At 35.8% G+C, this 20,880-nt stretch overlaps 1 protein-coding gene and 1 pseudogene across 1 annotated transcript; both read left to right on the forward strand.

Annotated features, from left to right (window-relative positions):
• Positions 1–2,595: 2,595 nt before the first annotated feature.
• Positions 2,596–3,600, forward strand: LOC139081337 (olfactory receptor 52N2-like). Its single transcript, XM_070606829.1, has one exon. The coding sequence runs from the start codon at positions 2,596–2,598 to the stop codon at positions 3,598–3,600; it is 1,005 nt and encodes a 334-aa protein (XP_070462930.1).
• Positions 3,601–12,242: 8,642 nt separating this feature from the next.
• On the forward strand, positions 12,243–20,347 carry LOC139081341 (olfactory receptor 52E4-like; annotated as a pseudogene).
• The last annotated feature ends 533 nt before the right edge of the window (positions 20,348–20,880 follow it).

A 20,880-nucleotide genomic window follows, 5' to 3' on the forward strand; every position in this document is an offset into this window, starting at 1 on the left:
TTCTGATCACAAAGAAAGAGAATTTCATTGAAATGCGTATGTAACAGCCTTGCTATACGAAAAATGGAGGATGCACTAGATTACAAAGTCAAACTCGCAGTAAACTCATTTTCAAATTCTATAACTGAGGAAACAGAATAAAAGAATAAGATATCTCCAAGGTCTTGTAATATAGTAATATCAAATAGTATGTGAATATATTTCTCAAGATTTCCTAAACAGCCCACTTTATCTCCCTGATCAATAATGCATTCTAACTCTTTTTTTCTCTTATTATTTTCAAGCGCTTCTCAATTATGATAATTCTATACATATTTTGTGAACTTGGAATTATTCACCTATTCAGTCAAACATTTATTCGTTCTGAAGGGGGAATTTTTCCTCTATCCTTCTAGGTTATTCTGGCAGGTCTAAGACTTAAATCAACATGAGATAGATGAACAGGAGAAAAACAAATTTAATTTCGTATATATTGGAACCATATTAAAAAGTGTTGTGACTAGTCACTTCTTCCTAACCAAGTGATATCACTCAACATCTATTATAAGCATGGGTGAGGATGTTAATTCTGCCACACTGTGATTAAAGGAAATGCATTTCCCCCAAACTCATCTCATGTGCATTCATGTTCTTCAGGGTCACAAAATGTGATTTTGCTGTGACAAGATTTGTGGATTTTAGGTCCTAATTTAACTCTCATTTCTCCTGCTTAGTGATATGAATTTCAAAAATAAGGACCTTTTTATGCCCCAGATTAACCATCCAGCTTTCTACATATCAAGCTTAGACAGCAATGCTAGCTTTCATATATAACTCCTTTTACACTAAGTCACTGTTCTAAAACCTAGAACTAACTGACTTGCATTGAGTTGAAGATTGCATATTCCTCACGGATTCCATGTGGTTGTATAGCTTGGATTCATTGGAGGAAATGATGTAATCAGGTGTGAACTGGAGTCCCTGGAGTTATAAACATAAAGAGTCTGAAATGCTGAAATGCTATTGGTCCTACAGATTTGCCTCTGAAGAACTAGAATAGAAACATTAGCCCTGGAAAGTGTAAAAACAGATGTATGTGGCAATGAAACATCAGATAGGAATTACTTTTGCTTGGAGAGAGAAGCTGAAAACTGGTAAGTAATTTCATGGTTAAGCTGAGAAAACAAAGAAAAAAACTGCTGGCAACATAGTTGGGCCCGAGAAAAGGAAATTGAAATGACTATTTAATTAGCTTTTCCACATATAATTCTAAGAAAATTCCCTACTCCTTCTACTTTGAATTTTATGCCATCTGTGGTGGAAGGGAGAAAAAGAACACTTTTGAGGTTGTAACAGGAAAATGGGATGGTCAATATCCCTGATACTTTAACCCAAATTCTCAGAAGCAGTGTTTCCTGGCAGTCTGAAATTAGTATGCTTAACTAAGGTGGTGTAAGGAAGAGAGAGGAGGGAGAACATTGACAGGTAATTTCTGAATGGCATATTCATCACAACATTCACGCAGTAATTTTTGGATGGCGTAGTGTCATTAGATTCCTAGGCCAGTGTCCTTGCTTTATACTAATGGTGTGCAAATAAATATAACAGATCTATTGAAGCAGGTTTTTCAATTGGAGACGCTTTCTTCAAAGTCATGAATTGTTACACTGTCCATGAAGAGAATAATCAAATATATATGTAGATAGAGAAGGATAAGAGAAATGGGTGTTGAAATTTTCAATTCACTCAAAGGGTATTTAGCGAGCAACACTTTGACTCAATAATAAGTCTTGGGCCAGATCTAAAGAATTTAACCATATTCAGTTTCTTTAACAAGATTAGGAAGCCAACGTGAAGCTGGAGAGGAAGGTAAGGAGGTGAACAGAGTCCTGAAAAAGTGATGTGGCTGTAGTGATTTGCCAGCACCAGATGTGGTACCGGTGAATTTATGCTGAAGGTTTAGGTCCACTTATTAGTCATGTAAAGACAGCAAAGCTTCGCCTTAATTAATGAGTCAATTTTTTAGTATCCACTGATGATCAGACTCTCTAGATTTTAGGGAGGAGAATAATCAAGAATATAATTGACAGTGTTTTGAAATCTTTTGTCTCATAAGCTGAAGAATAGTTGATACTCACTCTGGTCAGCAAATCTCCTTACCCATATACATATTCAGAAATAGAAAAACCCTTATAACTCACTCAAAAGTTTGCTAGTAAAAAGACTTTTAACCCTCCTCTTGATCAATAATTGATACGTTCTCATTGATGAAAGAATGCACTAGTGCTTAGTAGGGCTATAGAGTTTGAAAGCTTAATGGGACTTAGTGTGGAAAAGCTTATATCTATCTATCTACCTGTTTCTTCATGGTAAGAAACCAAGGATCCTGGCTTCAAGATTTAAAGTCGAAGATACTTCATTAATATCAATTCTTCATCTATAATATAATAATAATACTTATTTCATGTGGTAATTAAGATAATTGAGAGGACTTATGCAAAAATGTTAGAATAATAGCTAATACATTGTAAGCAATCAAGTATACATTTGCCTAAATCTTTCTTTTCAGAGAGGCATCAAAGTGGAAGAATGTGGCATACCCTCCAGCTGGTCATCATGCATGATTATAACTGTACTAGACTGACTCCAGCATCATTCATATTGAATGGAGTCCCTGGGCTAGAAGGTGCACATATCTGGCTCTCCCTGCCTTTTTGCTCCATGTACCTCATTACTGTACTGGGGAATTGTGGGCTCCTCTGTCTCATCTATCTGGAGGAGTCCTTGCACCGGCCCATGTATTATTTCTTGGCCTTACTCTCCTTCACTGACATTGTTCAGTGTACAAGTATTGTACCCAAAATGCTGTGTATCTTCTGGTTTGATCTCAAAGAGATAAGCTTCAATGCTTGTCTGGTCCAGATGTTCTTTCTCCACACTTCCACAGGAATGGAGTCTGGGGTGCTCATGCTCATGGCCCTGGACCGCTTTGTGGCCATCTGCTGTCCTCTTCGTTATGCCACCATCCTCACCAATTCCACAATTGGCAAGGCTGCATTTCTCACCTTCTTTCGAGGTGTGATACTCATTATTCCCTTTACTTTACTCACCAAACGCCTGCCCTATTGCAAGGGCATTATAATTTCTCATACCTACTGTGACCACATGTCTGTGGCCAAGTTGTCCTGTGGCAATGTCAAGGTCAATGCCATCTATGGTCTGATGGTTGCCCTGTTGATTGGAGTCTTTGACATCCTGTGCATCACAGTCTCATACATCATGATCCTCCGTGCAGTGATCAGCCTCTCATCAGCAGAGGCTCGGCAGAAGGCCTTCAGCACCTGCACTGCCCACATCTGTGCTATAGTCATCACCTATGTCCCAGCCTTTTTCACTTTTTTCACCCATCGTTTTGGGGGTCATACAATCCCCCATAGCGTTCACATTTTTGTGGCTAACCTATACCTGCTTCTGCCGCCTACCTTGAATCCTATCGTCTACGGGATAAAGACTAAACAAATACAGGAAGGAGTGTTCAAATTTTTCCTTAGCAAAAGACCACTGAAGAAAGACATAAAAGTAAATCCCAAGATATTGAGAGGAAAATATTTTCATAGATGAAGAGAATGTCTGTACCAGACAATGTATATATGATTGACAGTGTCTAACCATTTTCTTCTTAGACTATTAATGGAGCATTCCTATAATTTTCTAGGAACTGGCATATAAACTTGAAAACATTTCTTCAAAAAAGACTCAAAAATCAATTTAATTAAATCCAATATAAACATTGCCAATGCCTTTTTAGTTTTTGCCTGGTACTGAATTTGTTGCTATTTGACAGGAATATATAAGACAGAGTTTTGTCCCTCAGGAATTTCCCTATTAGCAAATAAAACTGAGGAAAAGAGACAAGACCAGTTGATAAAAACATTGATAGTTTCTGCTAGAAGCATTGTCTCTGGAACTTTGTAGATTTTCATTAAACTAGAAAAGGTATTATCCATCAAGGGATAAACATTTAATGCAGCCCATTCATTTAGTTATTCATACATAACACAAACATTTTTCAGTACCTACTCTCTTAGGAATTTGTAGTAAAAAGACTCATAAAAATGTGGCATTGCACACATTGCATACATATGCACACATTGCATACAGATGCACACATGAAAATAGTACTACAATCAAACTAATTAACATATTCATCACCTTCAAAATTTCCTTGTACACCTTTGTAAATGATCCATTGCCTAAGCCTGACACCACTGATGTGCTGTCACTATAAATTAGTTCTATAAACTTCTGAAATTTTATATAAATAAAATCTTACTGAACGTAGTCTTTTTAGTCTGGCTTCTTTTACTTAGCACAATCATTTTGAGTTTCATCAAGTTACTGTTTGTGTTAATTATGCACACATGTTTCTTACTAAGTAATATTCCATTTTATGCATATTCTAAAATCTATGTATCCATTTATCCGTTGTTAGACATTTGGTTTGTTTCCACGTTTGGAATATTACAAACAAACTGCCGTGAGCATTCATGTGCAAGTCTTTGATCAGGCATATGCTTCATCTCCCCTGAGCAATTACCTAGCAGTAAAATAGGAGATACACATGGGTCTTTTTAAGAACCTGCCAAATCATCTCCAGGATAATTGTATTTTAAGTTCTCACCAGTAGTGTATGACAGTTCTACTTGTTCCACATCCTCACAAGCATCTGATATGGTCAACCTTTTTAATTTTAGTCATTTTAGTGAGAGTGTGTTGGTATCTCACTGCATTTTTAATTTATTTTTTGCTTACCAACTAAAGACGATGAGTATCTTTATCTGTGTTCATTTGCCATCTGTATATCTTTCTTTTTGAAGTGTCTGCCTAAATATTTTGTCATTTTTAAATTGCATTATTTGCATTTTCATTATTAACTTATAAAGTTCTTTCTAGGTTGTAGATACAACCCCTGTGTTCAGTATAGCTTTTGTGAATGTTTTGTCCCAATCTAAGCCTTTCCTTTGCCTTTGGAAACAATGATATTTGAAGAGAAACTTGTTTTTATTTGGAGGAACCAAATTTAATGGTTTATTTATTTTGTTTTTTATCGCATAATTAAGAAAACTTTGCCAAACTCAATGTCTCTATTTTTTTCCCTATGTTTTCTTTTAGGAGTTTTGCAGGTTTAGATTTCACATTTATTTCTGTGATCCATTTTCAGTGAGTGTTTTTATAGTGAGAGGTAAGAATTGAAATTCTCTTTTTTTTCTCGTTTTTGCATATAACTATATAATTGTTCCAGCATCATTACCCGAAAAGACTTTATTTTCTAGTGTTAAGTTTCCCTGGTGTATTTGTTGAAAATAGATTGGCCATATAAGCATAGATCTATTTCTGGACTATCTGTTATGTTACATCAATGAATCTTGATGTCACTAGTAGACTCTTGATTACTGTAAGTTCATAGTAAGTCTTGAGATCAAGTAATATTAGTCCTCCAACTTTGTTTTACTTTTTCTAGGTTTTTGGTCATTTCTAGCATCACTAAATTTCCATAAAAACGTTATAGTTGCTTTTTAATTTGTACCAAAAATCTTGCTGGGATTTTTTATTTCAATAGTGCTGTATTTAAAAATCAATTTCAGGAGAATTGATGTCCAAACAATAATGATCCTTCCAATCCATGTGAATGCAATATTTCTCCTTATACTGAGGACTTTAATTTTTCACAGCAATATTTTGTATTTTTCAATATGCAGGTATTATATATTGTTTGTAAAATATAACCCTAAATATTTAATATATTCAGATGCTATTGTAAATAGCATTGTTCTACATAAATTTCAGTTCTAAGCATTGGGTGCAAGTATAGATAAATATTATTGGATTTTGTATGTTGACCTTGCATTCTGAAATCTTGCTCTATGACAATTTTTTTAGATTCTTCAGAATGTTTTTCATAGAAAATCATGATATCATTGAAAAGAAACAGTTTTATGGCATCCTTTTTTATCTGAGTGCTTTTTATTTAAGCTATTTTCCTTATCAAAATGACTAAGATCTTCATCACAATGTTGAATAAAAGTGGTAAGAGTGCACATCCTTGCATTGTTACCAATATTAGGGGAAAATACTCATTTTTCTCATACAGTTAAGTAAGATTTTCCCCATAGGTGTTCTCTTAACGTCTTTTATTAGATTTAAGAAGTTATCCTCTATTACTAATTAATGGAGAGTATTTAGCATGAATTAATGTTTTATTTTATCAAATACGTTTTGGGGCAATCATTTAAATGAATGCATATGTGTATAATAATTCTGGTCATATGGAGAATTACATTGTTTGAGTTTGAAATATTAAAACAGTCTTGCAGGCTGGTCCGGTGGTGTAGCAGTTAAGTTCACACGTTCTGCTTCAGTGGCCCGGGGTTTGCCAGTTTGGGTCCTGGGTGCAGACATGGCAGAGCTTGGCAAACCATGCTGTGGCAGGCGTCCCATATATAAAGTAGAGGAAGATGGGCATGGATGTTAGCTCAGGGCCAGTCTTCGTCAGCAAAAAAAAAGAGGAGGATTGGCAGCAAATGTTAGCTCAGGGCTAATCTTCTTCTTCTTCAAAAAAAATAGTCTTGCTTCCTGGGATGATCCCAACTTGGTTGTGAGGTATTATCCTTTTTATATACAGGCATGTCTTGGAGATATTGTGGATTCAATTCTAGACCACCACAATAAAGTGAATATCACAATAAAAAGAGTCATTTGGTTTCTTTTGGCTTCCCAATGCATATAAAACTTATATTTACATTATACTTAGTTTACTAAGTGTGCAATAGCATTACGTCTAAAAAAACAGGGTACACACTTTAATTAAAAAATACTTTATTGCTAAAAAGTGTTAACCATCATCTGAGCCTTCAGTGAGTCGTAATCTTTTTGCTGGTGGCGGGTGTTGTAAAAAATACAATATCTGTGAAGTGCGATAAAGCAAAGCCCAATAAAATGAGTTATGTCTGTATTTTTGAATTAAAATTATTAAAATTTTATAAAGATGTTTTTATATATACTCATGTTGTAAACTAGTCTGTGATTTATTTTTATTGATATATTTTTTTTCTTGTTATAGCATCAGAGTATTGCTTATCTCATAAAATGAGTTGGAAAGTGGATACTCCTTTTCAGTTCTCTGGATAGCTTTGTGATGAATTCATAGAATTTCTTCCTTGGATATTTCATACAATTCACAGTAAAGAAATGTGATCTTGAATTTTCTTCATAAGAAGGTTTTTCTTTTTTTTGTTCTTTTTTTAAAGATTGGCACCTGGGCTAACACCTGTTGCCAATTTTTTTTTCTTCCCAAAGCCCCCTTGTACACAGTTGTATATCTTAGTTGCAGGTCCTTCTAGTTGTGGGATGTGGGACATCGCCTTAATGTGGCCTGATGAGCGGTGCCATGTCCTCACCCAGGATCCAAACCCTTGGCTGCCGCAGAGGAGCACGTGAACTTAAATACTCGGCCACGGAGCCAGCCCCAAGAAGGTTTTTCTTAAATTGAATTTAATTTAGTAATATAGTGCTATCCAGGCTTCTATTTCTTGTGTCTCTCAAGAAGTTTGTTCATCATCTCTAAGTTATGTTAAAAAAACAAAATTCAACGAAGTAAATTTGAAGATCTAATTGGCTTTATTCAATGATTCTTGAATCAGGCAGCATCCCCTCTAGCAGGTACAGAGATACTTGGAGGAGCTGTACTACATGGAAAGTTCTTATTAGGCAGAAGGAGGGTGGGGTAAGATATATTTTATTTTATTCATTCTAATTTAATTATACTATGGATAGATAATATACCTTGCAAATTTGTTTATACATATGTGTGTGTAAATGTATATAGAATATAATCTATCTTTATAAATATGCCTTGTGCATTTGTCAAAAAGATATATTTAGCTAATTTTGGGTGGAGTGTTCTACAAATGTCAATTAAATCAAAATGGTTGATAGTGTTCTTTACATCTCTTGTGTACTTATTGACTTTCTATCTACTTATTTTATCATTTACTCAGAGAATATTAATTGAAACTGTTGATGATAACTGTGGATATCTCTACTTATCCTTTAGTTTAAACAGTTTTTGCTTTATGTATTTTGAATCTGTTACAGTGTAATAAATATTCAGAATTGTTATAACTTTTGTAATGAATTGATCCTCTAGAAATAAGGAAGTATATATGAAAGACAATATTTAACAGTAGTTAAATAATTGGGCAAGATAAATGGTTTATAATTCATAGGAAAACACCCTTTTGAGTTGAACCAGAAAGGAAAAGCTAGTGACACAAGTGTGAACTGAGCTGGGACTTTAAGGATAAATAGGGACTGTATAGTGTTAGCCACAAAATTCTAGGATTTGGAGATAATGGAGTTGTTGACATACAATCATGAATATTTAGCTGTACTGCTTTGGCAGAAGGCGTGAGTATATGAAAAGAGCATTAGTATTTTAGAAGCAGATTCTCACAGGCATGTCAAAATTGAAATATTATCCATGAAAATAATTTGCGTTTGGAAATTTGACTTCTATAATGAAAAGTAACTAAATCAGAGACTTTAATAGCGTATCAGATTCTGCTACACAAAATGCTTCAAAAAACATACTAAAAAACAGAGTGGGTTTATTGGGCTGGCCCCGTGGCTGAATGGTTAAGTCCGCGCACTCCGGGGCAGGCGGCACAGTGTTACGTTGGTTCGAATCCTGGGCACGGAGATGGCACTGCTCATCAAACCACGCCGAGGCAGCATCCCACATGCCACAACTAGAAGGACCCACAATGAAGAATATACAACTATGTACCAGGGGGCTTTGGGGATAAAAAGGAAAAAAATAAAATATTTAAAAAGAATTAGAAAAAACCAGAGTGGGTTTAAAACAGAATACATTGTTATAGTTCACACAATTAGAGGGTTAACTCATTCTATCTGAGCTTATAGGATCTCAAATGGGTATACCCTTTCATCTCCAGGTTGGCTAAGTTCTCTTCTAGAATGGTGCTTGGTCCCATTTACTGGGACAGCTCTAGTCCATATCTTTTCCATCTTCCTTCTGGGACCGGTGGGAAAGCCTGTCTTCCCCCTGGCAATGGCATAAGAACAAGAAAACAAACGAATCATGCAAGGCTTCTTGAGGCTTAGCATCAGAACAGGCACATCATCATTCTGGATTGTTTAATAGACAGAGCAAGTCACATAGCTGAGTCCATATTCAAGGGGTGGAAAAATAAGCTCTGTGTTTTTTGTGAGAAAACTTCAAAACCACAAAGCAAAGTACATAGACATGGAAAAAAAGAAAAATTGGGGCCATTGATTTACTATCATCTGCCTTTGATGTTACAGCTAATAGTATACCTCCACATGAGAAATATGCTTATCCCCATTCCAGGAATCCCCTAAGATTTGTCCAGTCTGAGGAGTCAGTTCAAAAATTCAAAATCTGGTAATCTATATTAAGTCCGAATGTAATTCCTTTTATCCAGAGGATTAATAAACTAGTTTATAAAAAAGAAGAAACAAACAAATAACAAAAACAAAACACAAAACCCTCTCATTACCAAATGGGAAATACTGCAAAAATAACAAACTCCCATTTTTTAAAATAATATTTTATCTATGTCATTATATTAATTCTGCTTTCAAGTATTTTAACAGTTTATATTAGCTAGCCCCAAGGATGGTCCCCAAAGACCCTCTGCTTCTCAATTTTTAACCCCTTGCATAGTCCCCGCCCACATTGTACCAGGGTTAGTCTCTGTTACCACCTGAACATGGCAGACGTGTTGGTATGTCACTTCTTTCTTTTCTTTTTATGTATTTATTTTTTTTGGTGAAGAATATTGGCCCTGAGCTAACATCTGTTGTCAATCTTCCTCCTTTTCCTTGAGGAAGATTGTCCCTGAGCTAACATCGGTGCCCGTCTTCCTCTATTTTGTATGTGGGTCACCGCCATAGCATGGCTTGATGAGTGGTATAGGTCCACACCCAGCATCTCAACCGGGGAACCCTGAGCCACAGAAGAAGAATGTGTGAACTTAACCACTAAGCCACCAGTCCAGGCTGGTGTGTCACTCTTGAGATTATATTGTAAGAGGGTACTATGGTTTCCAACTCTTTCTCTGTCTCTCTGTCTCTCTTGGGGTTCATTCAATTTTGGAGAAACCATGTCATGTGCAGATCTAAGGAGAGGCTCACTGGATAAGGAACTGAATCTTCCTGCTAATGGCCACAAGAGTGAGCCTGGAAGCACATCCTCCAGTCCCAGTCAAGTCCTCAGAGACTGCAGGCAGAATCAACAGCTGGGTTATGGTATCAGCATTATTTGGAATCCTGCCCTCGAATCGCTCTAATTATTTTTTCCCCAAGTGGTGAATGTGAGATAGTGGAATAAAGTTAGAAGCCAATTTTTTATCCCTTCTTATTCTCTGGGATCCCAGTCTCTGTTTATCTCAGGGAAGACATTGGTGATTTAATATAATTTAAAGCCCCACTGCTCAAGGTTCAGAATTCTCATAGAGTCTGATATCTGGCTCCATAAAATATCTGATAATACCCAAGAATACAATTGACAAGTAAATATCTGCACTATTGCTACTGTTTCCTTCTCCATAAGTGTCTTCTAATAAAGTTTCTTCTTAAAGGCCTGGTCAGTGTACAGTCTGTCACAATTAGCTCAGTGAGCTAAGCATCTGTCAGTCAACTGTGTGCTTTCTGTAAGTGAACTACATGAGTAAAGATCAAAGAGTCACTATGGAGGTAAGGACAGTATGCTTGAAGTGACAGTAACAGTCAAAGTTAAGGACTGAAATTGGGAAGATGGTCAACAAATATATATGGTGACTAGTTTTCCAATGCTTTGGATTTCCCAGTGGTGAATCTCTTATAAACAGAGATAATATTCCAAGGTTTGTTTGGTTGTTTTTTTGATGACCTTGGAGGGAGTTGACCAAGATGTCACAACTTCACTGAGGGATATGCTAAACTACCATCTAGATGTCGAAGAAGATGAACTCTGCTGTGCAAAAGAAAATACAATTTAAAATCCAAATGCATGAAAGAGAATCCTGAAGAAATTCCCCTATATCTCTATGCCATAGCAAGGTGACACAAGCAAGTGAATTCCCTGACTCTCATCCTGAGACTGAGAGGGTCACTCTTAGATAGAACACCATTGATGGGATGCTATTTGCCATTTTTAAATGGGAACAAGGAGAGGGAGGCTTACAGTATATGGTACCTGGGACCACTTGACTGTGATTTCCAAGTCTTTCCCCCGCCATCATGAAATTGATAACTGTAGGAGGAACCAAGTAAGTTCACTGAACTAACAGGTGCACTCAGCCTTATCATAAAAGAGCAATCATCACGACTTTCAGTTCATGCTCCACAGGGTTAAAAGAGTATCTCTTCTAGAATTCAAGTTGAAGTGTCATCGCATGTCTTAAACATATTTAATTTTTAAGCTAAATTATTTAAGCTAAATCATCCCCATATTGCATTCATATATCTGCTTAAATATCACTTAGTTAGAGAAGACTTCCCTCATAATAAACTTAAAATGACACCAGCTTTATCATTATCCAATTGTCATGCTTCATTTCTCTTTAAAGCACTTACATCTCTTATATATCTATCCTATATATATATTTACACACATACACATATACATATTTTTTGTTTATTTAGTTGCTGTCTCATCTCCAAAATAAGAATATTATCAAATTAGAGATTTTGACTGATTTTTTCATCACACTTAGCAGAACTGTTTATGTATATATATACATATATATATATATACATGTATATAATTTTTTTTTGAGAAAGATTGCCCTGAGCTTACATCCACCACCGATTCTCTTTTTTGCTGAGGAAGATTGGCCCTGAGCTAACATCCGTGCCCATCTTCCTCTACGTTATATGTGGGACACCTGCCACAGCATGGCTTGATAAGTGGTAAGTAGGCTGCAAATGGGATCCACCGGTGAACCCCAGAGTATTGAAGCAGAGCACACAATCTTGACTGCTTTGCCACTGGGCTGGCACTGAACTATGAATATTTTTGAATGTCTGAATAAACTATACTTTAAAGACCGACATATAATCTCCTTCACAATTTCCTGCTGATTCCTGCTCCAAATTTATTATATTTTTTTATTTGATGCCATTTGATTTCTTAAATTGTTTGATTGTTTTCTCTGTGATTCCAAAAGAACAGAGAGAGGATGTTCACCTCAAAGGACACCAAGTTCCACCCTTCTCTTTCCTCCTGCTGGAAGTTCTGGGTCTTAAAGAGATGCACATTTGGATTGGGTTTCCTTTTTGTTCTGTATATTTGATTGCCCTTGTGGGGAACATCACTATCCTGTTCGTGATCAAGAAGGAACACAGTCTTCATCAGCCAGTGTTTTACTTCTTGCCTATGTTAGCCTCCATTGATTGGGCCTGTCCACATCCACTATCCCCAAGATGTTGGGCATATTCTGGTTTGATTTAAGGGAAATTAGCTTCGGGGGTTCCATCACCCAGATGTTCTTCATTCATATATTCACTGCTATGGAGACCGTTGTGTTGGTTGCCACAGCCTTTGATCGCCACGTTGCCATCTGCCACCCTCTGCAGTACAGTCTGAGTCTCATTAACAGAACTATTAGTCTCATCCTTGTTGTGGTGTTTGCATCAATTTCATTTTGGTTATCTCTCTGGTGTTTCTCATCCTGAGGCTTCCCTTCTGTGGACACTGAATAATCCCCCATACATATTTTGAACACATGCGAATTGCTTGGCTGGCCTGTGCCAACATAAAGGCAAACATCATATTTGGATTAATTCTTGTATCAATGGTGTTTGTTGATGTGGTTCTGATTGTCATCTCCTATGTGAGAATACTTCGATCTGTCTTCTACCTTCCTTCTCGAGATGCCAGACTCAAAGCACTTATTACATGTGGCTCCCATATCTGTGTTATCTTAGCCTTCTTCACTCCATCTTTTTTCTCCTTCATGACCCACCTGTTTTCCAGGAATGTTCATATACACATTCTCATTCTTCTGGCCAATTTATATGTTGTTGTTCCACCTGCCCTTAATCCTGTCATCTATGGAGTGAGGACTAAGCAGATTAGGGAGCAGGTTTCAAGCAGCTTTTTGGGGAAAGGTTGACATAAACTTTCTCAAAGATACTAATTTTAATCTAGGAAAAAGAGAATGTGTTTCTCAACTACAGAATTTTGTACTAGAAAAAAGACTCTGACCTTATTATTATTTCATTCATAATTTATTTAGATATTTCACATAGAATATATAACGTGATTAAAGTAAAAATAATCACCATGAAAATTTATAAAATACCTGAAAGTTTTGGACAACTGAGTTGCAAGGTTTTATTAGGATTCCTTTCCTGAATAACCTCTACAGAGCAGGTCTTGTAGATAGGATCATGTGGAATAAAATGCTTCTTTTCATTTGCAGATACTTAACTGTTGGCCACATTACCAAATTCATATATATCCCTACATCAAGGACTACACATTTTTAATACATCTAACAGATTTTTTCATTCCTTTCTTAGTTGTTTAGTCATTTTTATCCATAATTTTATTGATACATTATTATATGCCAGAAACTGACAAGTCATAGAAATATAAAAATAAAAATATACATGACATTTTAAGGTTCTTAATAAGATGAAGAATTTGGAGCATTTTCTCTGTGACTATGACTCTGTGTGGAATCTTCCTGGGCTCATCATATCTATGTAGTTCTCCCCATAAGTAACTTATTGTTCAAAGTGAACTGATCTGTCTGTAGATATGTGCATAGCAATACTGCAAAGCATATATAAGTATAAATATATTTATATCTCTATCTCTCTATCGAGGGGGGGGAGCTCATAGAAGCATCGATATGGCAGGGAATTTAAGATGCTCAGGAATGAACAGCTCTAAATGGATGAATTCCTATACACATTAATTCAATTCTCAAAGGTCAAATGTAATGGAATAAATAGTAATTACTCTCAGATTCTCAAGCTTTAGTTACTCATTCATGCACCATTTATTGAGCACCTTGCAATACCCAGCCCTTTTCAACTTGCACTTCTTCCCTGTGGCTTAACAGATGAGCATTAATATCTTACCCATGTTTTATAATTTTTGACCAATGATATGTATTTCTTAATGATTACCTCATGGTGCTTTGTTACTCACATAGTAGGTGCTTAAATTGATTTTTTTTTTTACCTAAAAACTTCTTTTCCAAAGAAGACATAAAGATGGCCAACATATAGATGAAAAGGTACTCAACATCACTAATCGTCAGGGGAATGCAAACCAAAACCACAGGGAGATATCACCTCATACTTGTTGGAATGACTATTATCAAAAAGATGAGAAATAACAAGTGTTGGTGAGGTTGTGGGGAAGATTGAATCCTTGTGCACTGTTGGTAGGAGTGTAAATTGGTGCAGCGACTATGGAAAACATTATGGATATTCCTCAAAAGACTAAAAAATAGAACTACCATATGATTCAGCAATTCCACTTCTGGGTATTTATCTCAGGAAGTGAAAACACTAATTCCGAAAGATAAATGCACCCCCATGTTAATTGCAGCCTTATTTATAATAGCCAAGACATGGAAGTAAACTAAATGTCTATGGATGGATGAATGGATAAAGAAGATGTAAATGGGATCTTATTCAGCCATAAAAAAGAAGGAAATCTTGCCGTTTGCAACAACATGAATGGATCTTGAGGTTATTATGTTAAATGAAATAAGTTAGACTGAGAAAGACAAATACTGTGATCTCTCTTTCATGTGGAATATAAAAGCCAAAAAGCAAATGAAAAACTGAATGCACAGATATACAGAAAAGTTTGATGTTTGCCAGAGGTTAGGGGTGGGGAGTGGGTGAAATGGGTGAAGGGGATCAATTGTGGGAACCATTTCACAAAATATACAAGTATTGAATCATTATGTTGCACGCTTGAATTTAATGTAATGTCAATTATATCTCAATTTTAAAAAAGTTAACCCCCTCAAAATATTAATTATAATATATATAGTAAAATGAAAGAATCTTACACATACCACTTGAAGGCTTTTTATGAATGTACAAACTATGTCTCATCCTGTACTTTGGAACTCCCTTCTTTAAAGTTTCTAAGTCCCTTTTCAGTAGCTGGAACCAGTCACCCTTCCCCAAGTTCAAGTTACCCAACTTGGGCGCCATCCCTGTTTCTCCACTTTGGGACATTCCCCTTTGGGACATTACTTAACTCAATACTCTGCATTCATGACGTTGAACAGATGCTCATAGAGCTCAGGGATAATCCCTATTGAGTTGCCCAAGCCCTTGTGAACAGTCTCAATTCTGGAGCAGTGTCCTGGAGAACAGCTTGCTCCACAGGGTGCTGCAGTATTTATTCCACGGTATTGCTAGAGGTCAGTCTACCAGAATGGTGCTAGCATGCTGATTTGGGGTGATTCGAATTGTTTACATACTCCAAGTCCCCACAGAAAGCATTTTCCTGAGTACACACGTTATGGGCAACTCAAAACCTATGTAACCACAGCTCAGATCAAAATATGTGGCGCTACAGCCTGCCAGAAGAGGACTTCACACCTCTATCAGTCAATAACTTCCACAGTTCATCATTTTTAAGTATCTAATCTAATGGCTTAGATAGTTCATGGTTTCGATATTAATTAAATTATATAAAATTAATCTTTTATCATAGCTTATTTCACTGAAAATTATGCCTATGAGATTAATTCATTTGATTGCATACAGATGTAGCTTGTCACTTTTTATTGTTGTATAATATTCCATTTTGTGAATGTACAGAATATAACTAATCATTCTAGATGGGCATTTGGATTTCATCCCATTTTTAACTATTTTGGATAAAGTGGTTATGAATATTTCTCCACGTGTTTTTTGGGAGACATTTACAGTTGATTATAACTTCTAAGAGTATGATTGCTGGGTGATTGGGAGGGTATGTTTTTAGCTTTAGCAAAATGTTCCAGCTTTCCAAAATTATATATCATTTTACAATTTTTAGCAGTTATGTATAAACCGATTGCTGCACATTCTCGCCAGCACTATTAGTTTTGTATGTGTGTTTCTGTGTGGGTGGATATGTGTAGTTGTTTGTTGCCATTATGTGAAATATGTAACACTATTGTGCTGTGGCTTTAATATATATTTCCCTTGTCACTAATGATATAAAAACTATAGCTGTTGGGTATTTGGATATTGTCTTTAGTGGAAACCATTTTAAAATCCATGCCCATTTCTTTAGAATAAGGTTATCTTTTTCTCACGAAGTTGTAAAAGTTATTTTTATCGTCTAAGTATGAGTCCTTTCTCAGATATATGTCCTAAAAATATTTTCTCCCACTATATGAATTGACTTTCCAGTCTTTACATGGTGATTTTTAGGAATTCAAGTTTTCATATTCAATGAAGGTCAATTTATTAATATTTCTCATTAAAATTATTGCTGTTTCTGTCCTGTTGAAGAAATGTTTGCCTAACTCAATAAAGTTAAAATAGTCTTCTACATTACCTTCAATATTCTTTATTATTTTACTTTTACATTTTGGTCTATGATCCTTGTAGAATTTATTTTTCTTTCCAGTATAAAATAAAGATCAAGATTGCTACATGAGGGTCCAGCCTAGTGGCATAGTGGTTAAGTTCACACACTCTGCTTCAGCGGCCTGGAGTTCACCTGTTTGGATCTTGGGTACAGACCTACATACTGCTCATCAAGCCATGCTGTGGCCAGCATCCCACATAGAAGAACTAGAAGGACTTACAACTGGATTTACAACTATGTACCGGGCTTTTGGGGAGCAAAACAAAGACAGAGGAAGATTGGCAACAGATGTTAGCTCAGGAGCCAATCTTCCTCACCGAAGGAAAATTTTTAAAAACTGGCCAGGAGCCTCTTAAAAGAAAGAAAAGATTTCTAAATGAATATCTCAGATGATCCAGAACCATTTATTGAAAAGTCTATCTTTTCCACATTGCATTTCATGACACTTTTGTTGTCAATCTGATATTAGCATATAGGTAGCTCTCTTTCTTGACTCACGCATCTGCTTTTCTATCCATGTGCAAATACTACATCATACAAATTACTATAATTTCGTAATAGTAAATATTTGTATCTGGTAGGGCCTATACATCCAGTCCAGGAGATGAGATCAAAACAGATGAAGATTCCAGATCCTAGGTCACATCACATATAAGTCAGTCCATCAAAATAACAAAAGAAAGTGATCAGTGGAAAAAAGTTGCAAATCTTTCTGGATTTTTATTGACATGAGTTATCAGATCTACCAAAAACACCTGAAGGAAGAATGAAAAAGAAGAGACTAGGAAACGAGACAGAACAGACAGAGATTTAAATTTCTTACTGTCTGATATCGGGTCCATTTCCTGCTGTTCTAGCAGTTCTGCAAGGCAGAAACTTTGTCCCCAATTCTGTTCCGTCATCTCAGCATTCAAAGTTGAAGGACCCTCAGATGGGCAGGGATGTTAGCTCAGGGCCAGTCTTCCTCAGTAAAAAGAGGAGGATTGGTGGCAGATGTTAGCTCAGGAGTAATCTTCCTCAAAAAGACCCAAAAAGCAAAGTTGAAGGATCCTCATCCTCTCTCCCACTCTGAGGTCCATACACTTTGCTTACAATTTACATGACATGATACATCAGTGGCTTGATGCACCAGCTCATCTTTTTACCAAAACAAATTACCTTCAACATTCAGCTGTATCCAACTTTTAGGGAACTGGGCAGGAAGCCAACTCCATTTCTAGGCAGCCAGCCTACAAGGAATCAGCCAAATTACCCCTCCCTCCTACTCGCAATATATTTGAAGAGATTTCTCACGCTTCCCTTAGGAACTTACTTTAGAATTCATAATGCAACCAAATTGTCCTTTATTACCTTTATAATTTCAATCTGTACCACATATTTTATACACTAGCACTCAGCCATCCATCCTCCCATCCATCCAATTAAATGTGTCAAGCAGAGTCCAGGAACAGAACAACTGATTGTCCTACCCTTGTGGATTGCTTGTTATAGAGCAGGTTCTGTGCTAGGTCCTGAAATACTTGTACTCGGTGACTCTTAAATGTCCACTTAATGACATGAAATTACCTCTTTGAACCTAGATGCCTTTTAATTTTGTCACTTTTATTAGCAAAAGCCAGACATAACTTAGAAAATTAGATATTGGAAAAATTTTAACAGTATATCATGTCAAAATACAGTGATAAATGTAATGATAGCAATGGAAGGACAAAGAAATATGCTTAAATAGCTCTAAATGAAATAAACAAAACTAGTAGCATAGCAGGTCTCTGAGAAGAGAAAACAGAAGTCTCTGAGGTAAGGGAGACTTTTTTGCTATAAACTCTTCAGCGAGCACCAATAAAAATGATGCCCCCACATGTGAAAAATAACAATAATAATCTAGACATAGACCTTATACCCCTCACAAAAATTAACTCAAAATATATCACAAACACAAAACTATAAAACTCCTAGAAGATAACATAGGAGAAAATCTAGATGACCTTGGATATGGTAATGGCTTTTTAAAATCTACATCAAAGACACAATCCGTGAAAGAAAGAATTTATAAGCTGGGCTTCACTAAAATTTAAAACTTCTGATCTGCAAAAGACAATCTCAAGAGAATGAGAAGACAAGCAACAGACTGGGACAAAATATTTGCAAAAGATGCATTACATAAAGGACTGTTATCCAAAGTATACAAAGAACTCAACACTCAATAATAAGAAAACAAACAACCCAATTAAAAAATGGGCAAAAAACCTGAAAGGGCACCTCACCAAAATAGACATAAAGATGGCAAATAAACCTATGAAAAGAGGTTGCATATCACATGTTATTAGAAAAATGCAAATTAAAATAACAATGAGATATCACTACAAAGCTATCAAAATGGCAAAAATCCCAAACACTGACAACACCAAATTCTGATAAGGATGTGGAGCAAAGGGAAATCTCATTCATTGCTGGTGAGAACGCAAAATGATACAAGCACTTTGGAAAACTGTTGGCAGTTTCTTACAAAGCTAACCATACTCTTACCATATCATCCAGCAATCACACTCCTTGGTATTTACCCAAAGGAGCTGAAAACTTATGTCCATACAAAAACCAGCACAAGGAGATTTATAGCAGGTTTATTCACAATTGTCAAAACTTAGAAGCAACCAAGATGTCCTTCAGTAAGTGAATAGATAAGAAAGCCGTGATACACCCACACAATGAAATATTGTTCAGCGCCAAAAAGCAATGAGCTGTCATACCATGGAAAGACATGGAGGAAACTTAAATGCATGTTACTAAGTGAAAGAAACCAACATGAAAAGGCTACAGGCTTTATAATTCCAACTATATGACGTCTTGGAGACAGTAAAATTATGGCAATAGTAAAAAGATCTGTGGTTCCCAGGGGTTGAGAGATGAATAGCAGAGGAGCATAGAAGAATTTTAGGGCAGTGACATGACTCTGTATGATACTGCAATGGTAGATATATGTCATTTTACATTTGTCCAACCCCATAAAGTGTATAGTATCAAGAGTGAATCCCAAAGTAAGCTATGCAGTCTAGATGATAATGATGTGTCAACACAGATTCATCAATAGTAACAACCGTATCAGTCTGGTGAGTGATGCTGATAATGATGGAGGTTATGCACGTGTTGGTGCAAAGGGTATAGGGGAAATCTCTGCACCTTCCATTCAATTTTTCTGTGAATCTAAAACTTCTCTAAAAAATAAAGTCCATTAAAATTATGCATTGTCGTTTTAAAATTGTTAAAATATGATAGCATTTAAATAAATATTAATTAGTCTTTTCTGTTTCCTCCAAGTGAATAATAAAGTTTATTTTTTTATTTATTTTGGTTTCTTTTATTTTTTGTCTCTTTTGTTTTAGATAATCCTACAAAAAGGAGACAGCAAAGCAAATACACATTGTAAAACCTGATTTCCAAGCACGACTAGTAAGGCTGTAAAAATTGTATTAATGACCAATGACCTAGAATACAGTATTGCAGCAGAGCTCTCCAAAAACCTACAAAGGCACATGTTCACAGGTTAACTATAAAGCCTCTAGGCATGTTCGTGGATAGATTTATATGGAAATATTTTTTAGATTATAACATTCAACATGCATATATAGAATATTTTAGGAGTTATATCCAATGGTCTAGCAATATTTATGATGGTTGTATTACTTAAATGAGATTATTCAAATTTTTTTACTTAGTGCTCACTAATTTTGACCTTTTGTTCTTACTTTTAGCTCATTTCTTGATAACTAGTTATCTCAGAACACGTATGTATTACAATGGATGAAGTGTTGCATATGAAAAGGTTTTTTGCCCTGTGTGGTTGTGCTAAAAAATTAAGATCATGTATGTGCTTCAGGTTGTTTCCAGTTCAGGATTATTACAAATAAAGCTGCTATGAATATTTGTGTACAAGTCTTTGTATGGACAACTGTGGGTTTTTAAAAAATTTCTTTTGGGTAAATATTTAGGAGTATATTGGTTGTGTCATATATAGGTGTATGTGAAACATTATTTTTAAAATTGCAAAACTGTTTTCTAAAAGCTTTCTTCCTTTTTGCACACAACTAGCAGTGCATGAGAGATCCGGTTGCTCCACATCGTTGCTGAAATTTGATATGCATAATCTTTAATTTTAGCAATTTTTGTAATGGCATTTCATGTGGTTTCAATTTGCATTTCCCTAAAGACCAGTGACAGTGAGCATCTTTTCATGTGCTTATTGATCTTTTGCATATCTT

Source organism: Equus przewalskii, unplaced genomic scaffold (assembly GCF_037783145.1).
Source record: "Equus przewalskii isolate Varuska unplaced genomic scaffold, EquPr2 contig_6335, whole genome shotgun sequence".
Taxonomy (NCBI): Eukaryota; Metazoa; Chordata; class Mammalia; order Perissodactyla; family Equidae; genus Equus; species Equus przewalskii.

Bases quoted from the DNA above. Each gene is read 5' to 3' on its own strand.
- LOC139081337 (XM_070606829.1), top strand. From the start codon at position 2,596: ATGCATGATTATAACTGTACTAGACTGACTCCAGCATCATTCATATTG.